The sequence below is a fragment of the Eptatretus burgeri genome, chromosome 22 (assembly GCF_056783735.1).
Source record: "Eptatretus burgeri isolate ZD-2024b chromosome 22, Ebu_testis_v1, whole genome shotgun sequence".
NCBI classification, from domain to species: Eukaryota; Metazoa; Chordata; class Myxini; order Myxiniformes; family Myxinidae; genus Eptatretus; species Eptatretus burgeri.
The window spans coordinates 842,266-853,485 of record NC_140982.1 but is presented as its reverse complement, the minus strand read 5'-3'; the positions used below and the strand labels follow the sequence as shown (position 1 = coordinate 853,485).

The window sequence follows — 11,220 nt, the reverse complement described above, 5'->3', positions numbered from 1 at the left end:
TTTCCCTTCCATAAACGAAACTCCACATCGCATTGGAACCCATTTTTAAAAGCATAACAATCTACGTGAAATAACCGTTCAGTACCCACAGGGAGATTCAAGGAGAAACTACTTTTTGTTCCCGATAACTGTAAAGGAATGACATACCACTGAAGACTTGTCGAGTAATTCACAACATTCCTGCCAATTTCTCTGTGAATTTATGTCTTAGTTGTATGAAGCATCCTGGGTATTACTACTAAGGCAAAGAGCGGTGTATAACCCGAACAGCTCGCTCCTGCAAGCCAAAGATACACCCTGCCCGCACCAGAGCCACGTCCTCTCCTCTCCTCCAGACCAGATGCCAGGAATGGGACGGCCGGTTCGCTGACAGAGCATCTGGACGTGTTTGCAGTGCCCAACTGCTCATCAGAGCATCATCATGCGGTGCCCAACCGGACGCAGCGCAGTGTTTCTGTCTTGTCTTTCCCTCTTTGTCTCTCTGTCGTGGTGTGTCTGATGGCCTTAAGGACATACAGTAGTTCATGCTCCGTCATCCTGAGCGAGTGGTTCGTGCTCTGTATTCCTGAGCGAGTTGTTGTGAAATCACACCCCATTTTCGAGCCGTTTGTCGTATTAACATGTTTTCTATATTCCAGAGCCAAAGTTTTTTATTTTCACGTGTCACACAACCACCTGTTTATAAAGATTAATGTTTGTGAACATCTCCCTGAAACATCCATATAAATGCAACGTTTGTGTGTGAGTTGTTCATAAAGCAGAACATATTCTCTCTGCTAACTCCCCTACCCCCACACCTCTCTCTTTTTGTCCCATCCTTGCTCTACCCCCTCCCATTACAGTACAGTACACTCCTCCCACACCTCTCTCACTCTCCCCTATCCCCCACCCCTCTCTCTCTCTCGCTCTCTCTCTCTCTGTCTGTCTCTCTCTCTCTCTCTCACTCTCCCCTATCCCCCACCCCTCTCTCTCTCTCGCTCTCTCTCTCTGTCTGTCTCTGGACATATCTGGACGGTGGTTATTTGTGAACAGTGTTTGTCTCCGGATGTGTCCAGACAGTGTATGTCTCCAGACTTGTCTGGACAGGAGTTTGTCTTCAGACGGGAGTTTGTCTCTGGGCCGTGCTTATAGTATGACCGGTAGAAAATGGATTTTAGACATTATTTTGTTTCCATCTTCACTGTTCGTCGATGCAGAATCATTTTGATGAGACGCTATGAATTGTAATTAACGCTCCACCACACGTCTGCCTTCCCTTCCTCTCACCTCACACTGTCTTCCCTTCCACCACCCCTCCTCACTCCCCCTCCCTCCTCTCTCTCTTCACTCACCTCTTCACTCACCCCCTCTCTCTCCCCCACCCCTTTCTCCCTCTTTTTCTCCCCCTCTCTCTTTAGTATTCCCATCAGCGAAGCGATGCCCAGCGATGACGTCATGCATCACCTGGATGTGGAATTTGTTCGGAGCGGTGGACAACAGACAGACAGACAAACAAACAAACAAACAGCCAGACAGACAAATGGACCCAAATGCAATGCCCTCTCCTCTGGTGAGAGTAATAAGGTTTTTATTAATGATTTTGTCTAAAACAGAAAAAAATGGTTGCCATGGTTACTGATCAATTTCACCGGTGCTTTCATGGGCCAGACAACGTGTTTCCTGATGTTATAGGAAAGAGCAAAGTTGAAAATAGTTGTGTGCAAAAGGATAATTTGAACTCAAAAGTGCACGATTCTTCCCCCAAATGGCACATATGGGCTCGACTACGATGTGTGTGTTCTTTATGATGTCATTAAAAAAGTAAGTTTCCTATTTGGAATTATTTTAAATTTTGTTTCACTGCCAGACAGGTGGAGAGAGTGGAGATATCATCTCAATCCTCTCTGCGCATGTGCGGTCGGGTTGAATTCAGAGCCGAGGTGAAGTGAAACACATAACAAGACTTATCTTCCGATTCATGTTCCATTTCATGTTCCAATTCATGTTCCGATTCATGTTCCGATTCATGTTCCGATTCATGTTCCGATACATGTTCCAATTCATGTTTCAATTCATGATCCGATACATGTTCCGATTCATGTTCCGATTCCTGTTCCAATACATGTTCCAATTCATGTTCTAATTCCTGTTCCGATACATGTTCCAATTCATGTTCCAATTCATGTTCCAATTCCTGTTCCGATACATGTTCCAATTCATGTTCCAATTCATGTTCCGATTTCATGTTCCGATACATGTTCCGATTCATGTTCCGATCATGTTCCGATTTCATGTTCCGATACATGTTCCAATTCATGTTCCGATTCATGTTCCGATACATGTTTCAATTCATGTTGCAATTCACGTTCCAATTCATGTTTCAATTCATGTTCCAATTCATGTTTCAATTCATGTTCCGATACATGTTCCGATTCATGTTCCGATACATGTTCCGATTCATGTTCCGATTCATGTTCCGATTCATGTTCCGATACATGTTCCAATTCATGTTCCAATTCATGTTCCAATTGATGTTTCAATTCATGTTCCAATTCATGTTTCAATTCATGTTCCGATACATGTTCCGATTCATGTTCCGATACATGTTCCGATTCATGTTCCGATTCATGTTCCGATTCATGTTCCAATTCCTGTTCCGATACATGTTCCAATTCATTTTCCAATTCATGTTCCGATTTCATGTTCCGATACATGTTCCGATTCATGTTCCGATACATGCTCCAATTCATGTTCCAATTCATGTTCCAATTCATGTTCCAAATATAACATGCGATTTAAATAAGTTCCTCGTCGATCGTAAACTGATAAGACAGACGGGTGGACAGACGGACATGAACCAATTGTTTCACTCTGCTTTACGCTTCGCGGGGGTAAAAATCATTTTAATTGTAAGAAACATCTTCTCTCCTTTTACCTTCACACACACACACACACACACACACACACACACACACACACACACACACACACACACACACACGGACCAACCACCAAATCTTGTTTATTTGTGGGGGGGGGATCCTTCGGGGATCATATCTTGTTAATTCTGAACGCAGTGAATTCGGAGACCATTTGGACATTCACGGGCACGGGAGGATCACAGAACTCCGGCACGGAGCTCCGCATTATCTGGACCTCTGACACGACGATACTCATCATAAAACCTCTTACAATCAAATAGTTTCCAACACAAGTTCCCTTTCCAAACGGAGTGATATTTTTGACAAAGGTACAAACAGTGAAATTAACAAGTTTATAAAATTCATACAATCATTCCCGTGATGATGATAATAATCAGAGTAATAACATGATCATGGTCGTTAATTCAGAGACTTTCTTGCCAACAACGATCCCGACGGACGTAACATTCGGTTCGAATCCCGAACGAGCGCAACAAGATCCGATGAGCAAACAAGTCAATAAACAAACAAGTCAAGCCTGGCCAACCGGTTCATGAAAGACTTAGCCAAACTTCCCCCAATAGCCGACAACCAAAAGAAAGTGGGACCTTTAAAGAGGTGACGGTACAGTAATATAACGAGTTGTAACACTTTGCTGTGTTTTGGAACTTTCATATCAAATCTTATTCATCGGACATTTTTAATCCGTGTGTCGATCGTCTACAAAAGGTATCGATTCAGGGAACAAAAAAATACATTTTAATTTAATAACAACCGATGGAGACGAACTACGCCGCTACAAACTAACTTCGGTCTTGTCAAATCGTCTACTCCTTCTTGGCACATCCTCCCGACTGTCTGATGTACTTGAACCTTTCTAGGCGTCTCTGCCATTTCACATCCCAAGGCAGAACCACCGTGTCGATGCCCAATTCAATTGAATTCGATGCCGAATTGTTTGGCCTGGCCTCGCTACCCACGACTAAGTACCTGTTTCCACGGCGCAGAGGCACAGGACAAGAGCACACCAACTGTCTGTTCAGAAAAAAGATAGACGAGTGCAAACCACATCGCAGACTTCTCCCATGGTGTGCAAGCACATCCAGCAGAAGCACATCGTAGCGGGTCCAATCGGCATTCGAATCCTCATCAAGCACTTTCAACTTCACCGCTGCAAAACACCAGCACGCGCACACGCACGCACAGCAGAGGCCTCCTGAGTGCTCCGGAGCAATTCACCTGGAAAACTATACCACGTGCTATTAAATTTCTTGAATCGAACCTCTTCACTGGGATGGTGACCGTGAACCCTCATATCACATGACTGGTGTTTTTTGCTGCGGCTGTACAGTTGGCTAACTCAACAATTGGGGGAAGCCCACTCCCATGCTTGTCGCTGTTGAGCCAGAAACGCGTCCATGGATGGATTGCCTTCCCAAAGGGTGGCCTGGAATTGCTAAAAGAGTTGACCAACCGATACGACTGCACGTATCGCATACACACTGCTTGTTAATTATTGGTAGTCCATGAGGCAGCCATCGATATTTTGGAGTTGACGACCAGAAAAGGCGGACTGAAAGCCACTGTATTTTCCACAGAGGTTGATATATCTGCAGGAATTTCTTCTTAAATGTGATGGACATCTCGAAAGAGTAGCTAAACACCTTTTTTTTTCATTCGTCATCTCTGTCTGACGAGTCCTGCTGGTCATGCTCTGGCTCCTCATCATCACTGGGCATGTTGGAGCAAGTGTGCTACTTGCACGCCGCTGTACATTTCAGTCCGTTAATGATACACGAGCAGTCAGTTGGCCGACAAGAGCGAGCGCCCCTTGCACGACATCAAACTAGCAACAACTTCGGGAGCGGCGGATCCTGTAAGCCACTGGAAAACAAGGCTGCCATCTTCACTCGGCCATCCGGGCCCTTGACTGGGGTTCGGAATATCTAGCGAATTGACGAAACTCCGTTGCCATATGGCCGCCCGGAAGTTAAATCGACGTGTGTGCCGGAGGAATGTGTCGTTTATACATCAATCGTACCTCCTCACTGTCATGGTGAGCATCGGCTGCGGCTTATGTCTCGCCCGGTTAAACCGCATAATCCGCAAAGAACATCCGTCTGTCTGCCACCCAAGACGATTGTTTCCTGAGAATGCAAACCGTTCAACCAGAAGGCACGTAATGCGATCGGCGGGTAAATGGTGTCATTCGTGAAGAGTAGGCAAGCTATCGCCTGCACCCTGCACAAATTCCAAATTCCTTCATTAACTGCTGTTGGGAAGGCAATGGCAAAACACACGGTGTAACCCTCGCCAAGAACCACTTCATCAAAATATATAAATCTTTTATTTATTTTGTTTCAGCCTCACCGAGTGTTTGTGAGGTGTTCTGTAAAACTCTGTAAAGAGGCTCTATCAGCACCGACGCTCTGTAAAGAGTGCGATATATCCTCAGCGGGGAAAGGAATCAATCCACGGCCGCGTTTCTCGCTCACTCTTCATCAACATGGGGTGGACTCCTCCCAAGAGATGAGTGTACAAGGTGTCTCCTCTGGTCCTACATAAAAGAGTACACCCCGTTACTTACCGATATCTCTCTTGCAAAACTCTTCCAAGCCCATCGTCATGAAGGTATTCTGCGGTGTGCAGTACGCACTGCAGTTGTCTGCAAGAGAGCACACACGTACATATCAGAGAGGTACGTGGGGAATGTGGATGACGAAGATGATGACGGTTGTAATTATGACGAAGAAATCGACGATGCGGATACTGAATGATGAAACTTCAGTGGTGCAGTGGAGAACCCATGGGTGGTGCTGTCGCTCTCAGTCTCGATCCAATCAGAAACATCTGGAATTCCTGAGAGAGCAGAACCGCCGAGCTGTTTGCTTTGAACCGCCGACCCCCCAGACTCAGAAGGAATACTCCAACCACAATTCCACGGAGTCCCCTAGATTCACAACCTTAAGTCCCCTAGATTCACAATTCGCAACTGAGCTTAAGGTCCACAATCTTAAGCTGTATCTACCAAGCAGTGGGTCCACAACCTTAAGCTGTATCAACCAAGCAGTTTGTCCACAACCTTAAGCTGTGTCGACCAAGCAGTGGGTCCACAACCTTAAGCTGTGTCGACCAAGCAGTGGGTCCACAACCTTAAGCTGTATCTACCAAGCAGTGGATCCACAACCTTAAGCTGTGTCCACCAAGCAGTGGGTCCACAACGTCAAGCTGTACCTACCAAGCAGTAGGTCCACAACCTTAAGCTGTACCTACCAAGCAGTAGGTCCACAACCTTAAGCTGTACCTCCCAACCAGTAGGTCCACAACCTTAAGCCGTGTTTAAAGTTTGCTAAACCAGGCAATGCAACTTGATTGCTTACTCAATAACTGTTAGTCATTCAAGGTGATTATACATGACTAAACAGACATTGTAACTGCGGTACAAAGCATTTCACAGAACCACACACATGTGACAAGTAGGAAAATACAATGTCAGACATGATGGGGAAATGATCCATAAATAACCTCAATTTTCAACATTCACCACTGGGAGTACGTACGGGTGTAGGGAGTACGTACGGGTGTAGGGAGTACGTACGGGTGTAGGGAGTACGTACGGGTGTAGGGAGTACGTACGGGTGTAGGGAGTACGTACGGGTGTAGGGAGTACGTACGGGTGTAGGGAGTGGTAGCTGGACGGTAGTGGTGTTGATAACCCTTCGCAGGACGATCGCACTCGAGACCCTCAAATTCATTTTTGCACAAGCATCGCCCGGTCTGTCGGTTGCAGTTCAGGGATATTGATCCGATGGGATTGCAGGCACAGGCTACCGAGGAACACAGAGGCAACATCCTCGGATTTCCACTGCTCCTTTGAGGGAGTGCACGTTACAACGGATTCATTCACGAATTCCACCCGCTGGTTGCATCATTTCTGGGAGAGAGGGGTCTTTTCCCCAGATCCCCAAACAAGAGGGTACTCACGCTTGCAGGCTTTGCGGTGACTTATCTCCAGGTGGACGTCTCGGTAAAACCCTTCGACACACAGGTGACACCTCGATCCGAACGTGTTGTGTCGGCAACCGATGCACCAACCACCGCTGCGTTGTCCGGACAGTTGGAAAAACGAGGGGTTGAACTCGCACCTGCGGGCGTGCGCGTTGCAGTTGCATTCTGGACGAGGTGAAAAGAGAATTGTAAAAATACAATGAGAAGAACACCAGGGGAACAATAAGGGTTGTACCTGCAGGGGAGGTGTGCACGGAAGGTGTGAGGTGTGCACGGAAGACTCGTGGAGTGCAAGGACGAGTCCGAGGGGTACCCGGAGAGTTGAGGGGTGCACAGACAGTGGAGGGTGCACGGACAGTTGAGGGGTGCACGGAAAGTGGAGGGGTGCATGGACAGTTGAGGGGTGCACGGACAGTCGAGGGGTGCACGGACAGTTGAGGGGTGCACAGACAGTCTAAGGGTGCACAGACAGTCGAGGGGTGCACAGACAGTCTAAGGGTGCACAGACAGTCGAGGGGTGCACAGACAGTCTAAGGGTGCACAGACAGTCGAGGGGTGCACAGACAGTCTAAGGGTGCACACACAGTCGAGGGGTGCACAGACAGTCTAAGGGTGCACAGACAGTCGAGGGGTGCACAGAGAGTCTAAGGGTGCACAGACAGTCGAGGGGTGCACAGACAGTCTAAGGGTGCACAGACAGTCGAGGGGTGCACAGACAGTCTAAGGGTGCACAGACAGTCGAGGGGTGCACAGACAGTCTAAGGGTGCACAGACAGTCGAGGGGTGCACAGACAGTCTAAGGGTGCACAGACAGTCGAGGGGTGCACAGACAGTCTAAGGGTGCACAGACAGTCGAGGGGTGCACAGACAGTCTAAGGGTGCACAGACAGTCGAGGGGTGCACAGACAGTCTAAGGGTGCACAGACAGTCGAGGGGTGCACAGACAGTCTAAGGGTGCACAGACAGTCGAGGGGTGCACAGACAGTCTAAGGGTGCACAGACAGTCGAGGGGTGCACAGACAGTCTAAGGGTGCACAGACAGTCTAAGGGTGCACAGACAGTCGAGGGGTGCACAGACAGTCTAAGGGTGCACAGACAGTCGAGGGGTGCACAGAGAGTCTTAGGGTGCACAGACAGTCGAGGGGTGCATAGACAGTCTAAGGGTGCACAGACAGTCTAAGGGTGCACAGACAGTCGAGGGGTGCACAGAGAGTCTAAGGGTGCACAGACAGTCGAGGGGTGCACAGAAAGTCTAAGGGTGCACAGACAGTCGAGGGGTGCACAGACAGTCTAAGGGTGCACAGACAGTCGAGGGGTGCACAGAGTCTTAGGGTGCACAGACAGTCTAAGGGTGCACAGACAGTCTAAGGGTGCACAGACAGTCGAGGGGTGCACAGAGAGTCTAAGGGTGCACAGACAGTCGAGGGGTGCACGGACATTTCAGTGATTCAGGCATTTGAAGGGCGACCATAAAGTGAGGACGAAGATCTCACCTGGAGGTGAACAACCAACCCCACCTCATCAACATGAAGGATGTTACCCTGAGGGGCCAAACGGTGACATTTATTAATGTAGATTTTTATTTCCCCACATTTTGCGAGAAGTTTTTCTCAGAGACTCTCCAGTCTCCACCGACAAACTGAAAACTTCCAAGGGTTGTTACAGGTCACGTGATCTCCAACAAACCTGATTGGTCGAAAGGTTTGGCGGCCATGTTGGATTTTTCACTGTCACTGTATCCACACCATTACTAGTGTGTCTGTCCGGGCTGTTTTTGCCCCCCATCACCCTCAGGGATCCAGACACAATCCATCAGTGGGACACAAAACGTAAACCGTTCCGCCTGGCGGAGGAACGTGCTCCAGTGAGCACATTCACAGCACAGCACGACGCACACAAACATCGAATGACAAATTCTCAAACTGAAATCACAAGCACAGCGGCTCGTCTCACTGATGCACTCGTGTGAGTGGTGCGGGGTCGCGCGCTGCCACGCTCGGTCATGGTAGAGATCTCGGCAGCGCTCGCAGTCGGCCCCCGCCGTGTTGTGCTCGCACTCGCACTCGAGCCGTCCGTCCGTGCGGGTCACGCAGATCGATGCGTGCCCGTTACATTTACATCGACCTTCCACCTACACGAGGGTCACAAACGTCCATCAACAATATGATCAATAAATGGCGGGAAAAAACAACAACAAACAAACAGCATGGCGGGGGATATCAATAAATATGTCTGGACGGACTCACTCACTCACTACCTTGAGGAAGAGGAAAAAATATTTAAATAAATACATCCTTCGCGAAGAGTCGGCGAGCTATCAAGTTGGCAGGCGCTCTACCGAGTGCCGTTCTCGTTATCGAGTGTGCTTGTGGGTTTGAGAGATACTGATGATCCCAAAACGAGTGATGTGCTGTTGAGTGTTGATGGATGAGCCCATCATGAGGGACGTGCTCATTGCACAACAAACCCTGAACAACAACCACCTCTGGCTGTTTGTGATAAATAAATAAAAACAACAACGCTTGGAAACCTTCACTGCAAACAGGTAAGACAGCCGGCTCAGTTTATGATCGTTGGGTTTAAAAAAAAGTTAGGAACTCCCGTCCTGAAGCTCACCCGGATGAGGCGCAACAGTCACTGAAAGCCTGAACTTTTTTTAAATTTCGTGAACAAACTTTGGTACATCGAGGGTGATGAAGCTCGTGGTCTAGTTGTGGTCGCATCAGCTCACCTGACTAAAGTCCAGGTGAGCTGACAACTGTCGCAATGGAAGAGGAAACGCACCTGGAAATCTGCCACTGAGAAGAAAGTTGAGTGTTTGTGTTTGGCAGGAGACGTCCGGCCAGGGTGTCCCCGTTGGAAGACCACACACACGTCAGTGGCGGTGACCCAGTCCTGCAGGGAGGGACTCGCCTCGAAATTGTGTCCCGAGGGTCGTCCCTCCAGCGTGTTAAACTTGATGGTTCCTCCGCGGAAGAGTCGCGGCCCGGGATTTGAGCACAGGACCTCCTGCTCGTTGGTTCCGCTCACGACGGTCTTACTCGAACGTCCGTAAAATCCCAAACAGTCCGTCGAGTAGAACCGAAGGGGCCGCCAGGTCTTCCCAAAATCCGAGGACCTGTAGATCGCCGTGGCCTCGGGCGTTGGAGGAAAGAAATGGAGACTCACGGACATGATCTCAAAGCTTTTACCCAGAGACAAGATCAGCCAGACGACCTTGTGGTCCTTCGATGACTGCCACCGGGTCACGTTGGACGGGTCGTTCAAATGGACCGCCGGGTGGGACTTTTTGGGGTCTTCGGCGTCGCACCACTCGCAGACGATCTTGTCGTCGTCGCTATCGTCGTCGTCGATCATCGACTCGTGGTCGCTCGGGTTCAACGGCTCGAGGGTCTTCTCACGACCACAGAACCACTCGCGGGGGGTCCCGCAAGTGCTGCTCGCGATCACTGTCCGACCGGACGCCACGTTCTTCCAGCCTGGGGCACAGCAGCGAGGGTTCAGCGCTTCGTCGTAGCAGGGGATGGAGGCGGTAGGCACAAGTGGGGGGAAGTCCACGTGCAAGGAGCACGACCCGTACACGGAGCGAGGAGGCTCTGGAAGTGCGGCGAACAGGGAGGGACACGACGTGGCGCACAAAATGGCGATAATCCCGAACCGCACCGTTTCCATGATCGTTATTAGAATAAAGATTAAACCCGATTGGGGTCTTACTACCCCGGAGACCCCGGGCTGGGTCCCACAAGCCGTCAAAGCTTCCTACGCCACGGACGGTCCAATAGCCCTTCCCGCTTTCCAATCTCTCACCGCGTGTCCGGCGGAACCAGGTGCTCGACTTCTTGTTTTTGGCGGGAACAAACGAGTATCACAACAAAAGGAAATCACGTGACGATGACGAGCTTGTTGTGGTCCCGCCCCCTCCTGAAGACACGCCCACAGTCCCACAGGCAATGTTCCCATTCGTCAGTTCGATGGAATTTATAAATAAATTATTTAAATCTTCTTCTTCGTCAAAGACTCCTCCGGGGTTAATATAGATTCGCAGTAAAAGTCGACGGAGTTTATAAATAAATTATTTTATATCTTCTTCTTCCTCAATGACTCCTTGGGGGTTAATATAGATTCCCAGTAAAAGTCAAAAAAATTGATGATCTGAGATGAAGCTGTTGAAAAAAAAAATGGAAGGATTTCATATCACCTGCAACGATGGATTCGATGACCATGGGTGATGATTGGGAGTAAGCTGATAGGTCTGTAGTTGAGGGGATCAGTTTTTGCACCCTTTTGTATGGCAGTGATGTTGTCGGATTTC

At 48.9% G+C, this 11,220-nt stretch overlaps 1 protein-coding gene across 1 annotated transcript; it reads right to left on the bottom strand.

Annotated features, from left to right (window-relative positions):
- Positions 1 to 3,171: 3,171 nt before the first annotated feature.
- Positions 3,172 to 10,679, bottom strand: LOC147008017 (netrin-1-like). Its single transcript, XM_085865750.1, has 6 exons — positions 9,693 to 10,679; positions 8,862 to 9,039; positions 6,885 to 7,073; positions 6,575 to 6,727; positions 5,488 to 5,565; positions 3,172 to 4,071 (listed from the first exon to the last, which is right to left on the bottom strand). The coding sequence occupies exons 1-6, from the start codon at positions 10,578 to 10,580 to the stop codon at positions 3,728 to 3,730; spliced, it is 1,830 nt and encodes a 609-aa protein (XP_085721876.1). The 5' UTR covers positions 10,581 to 10,679; the 3' UTR covers positions 3,172 to 3,727.
- Positions 10,680 to 11,220: the final 541 nt, after the last annotated feature.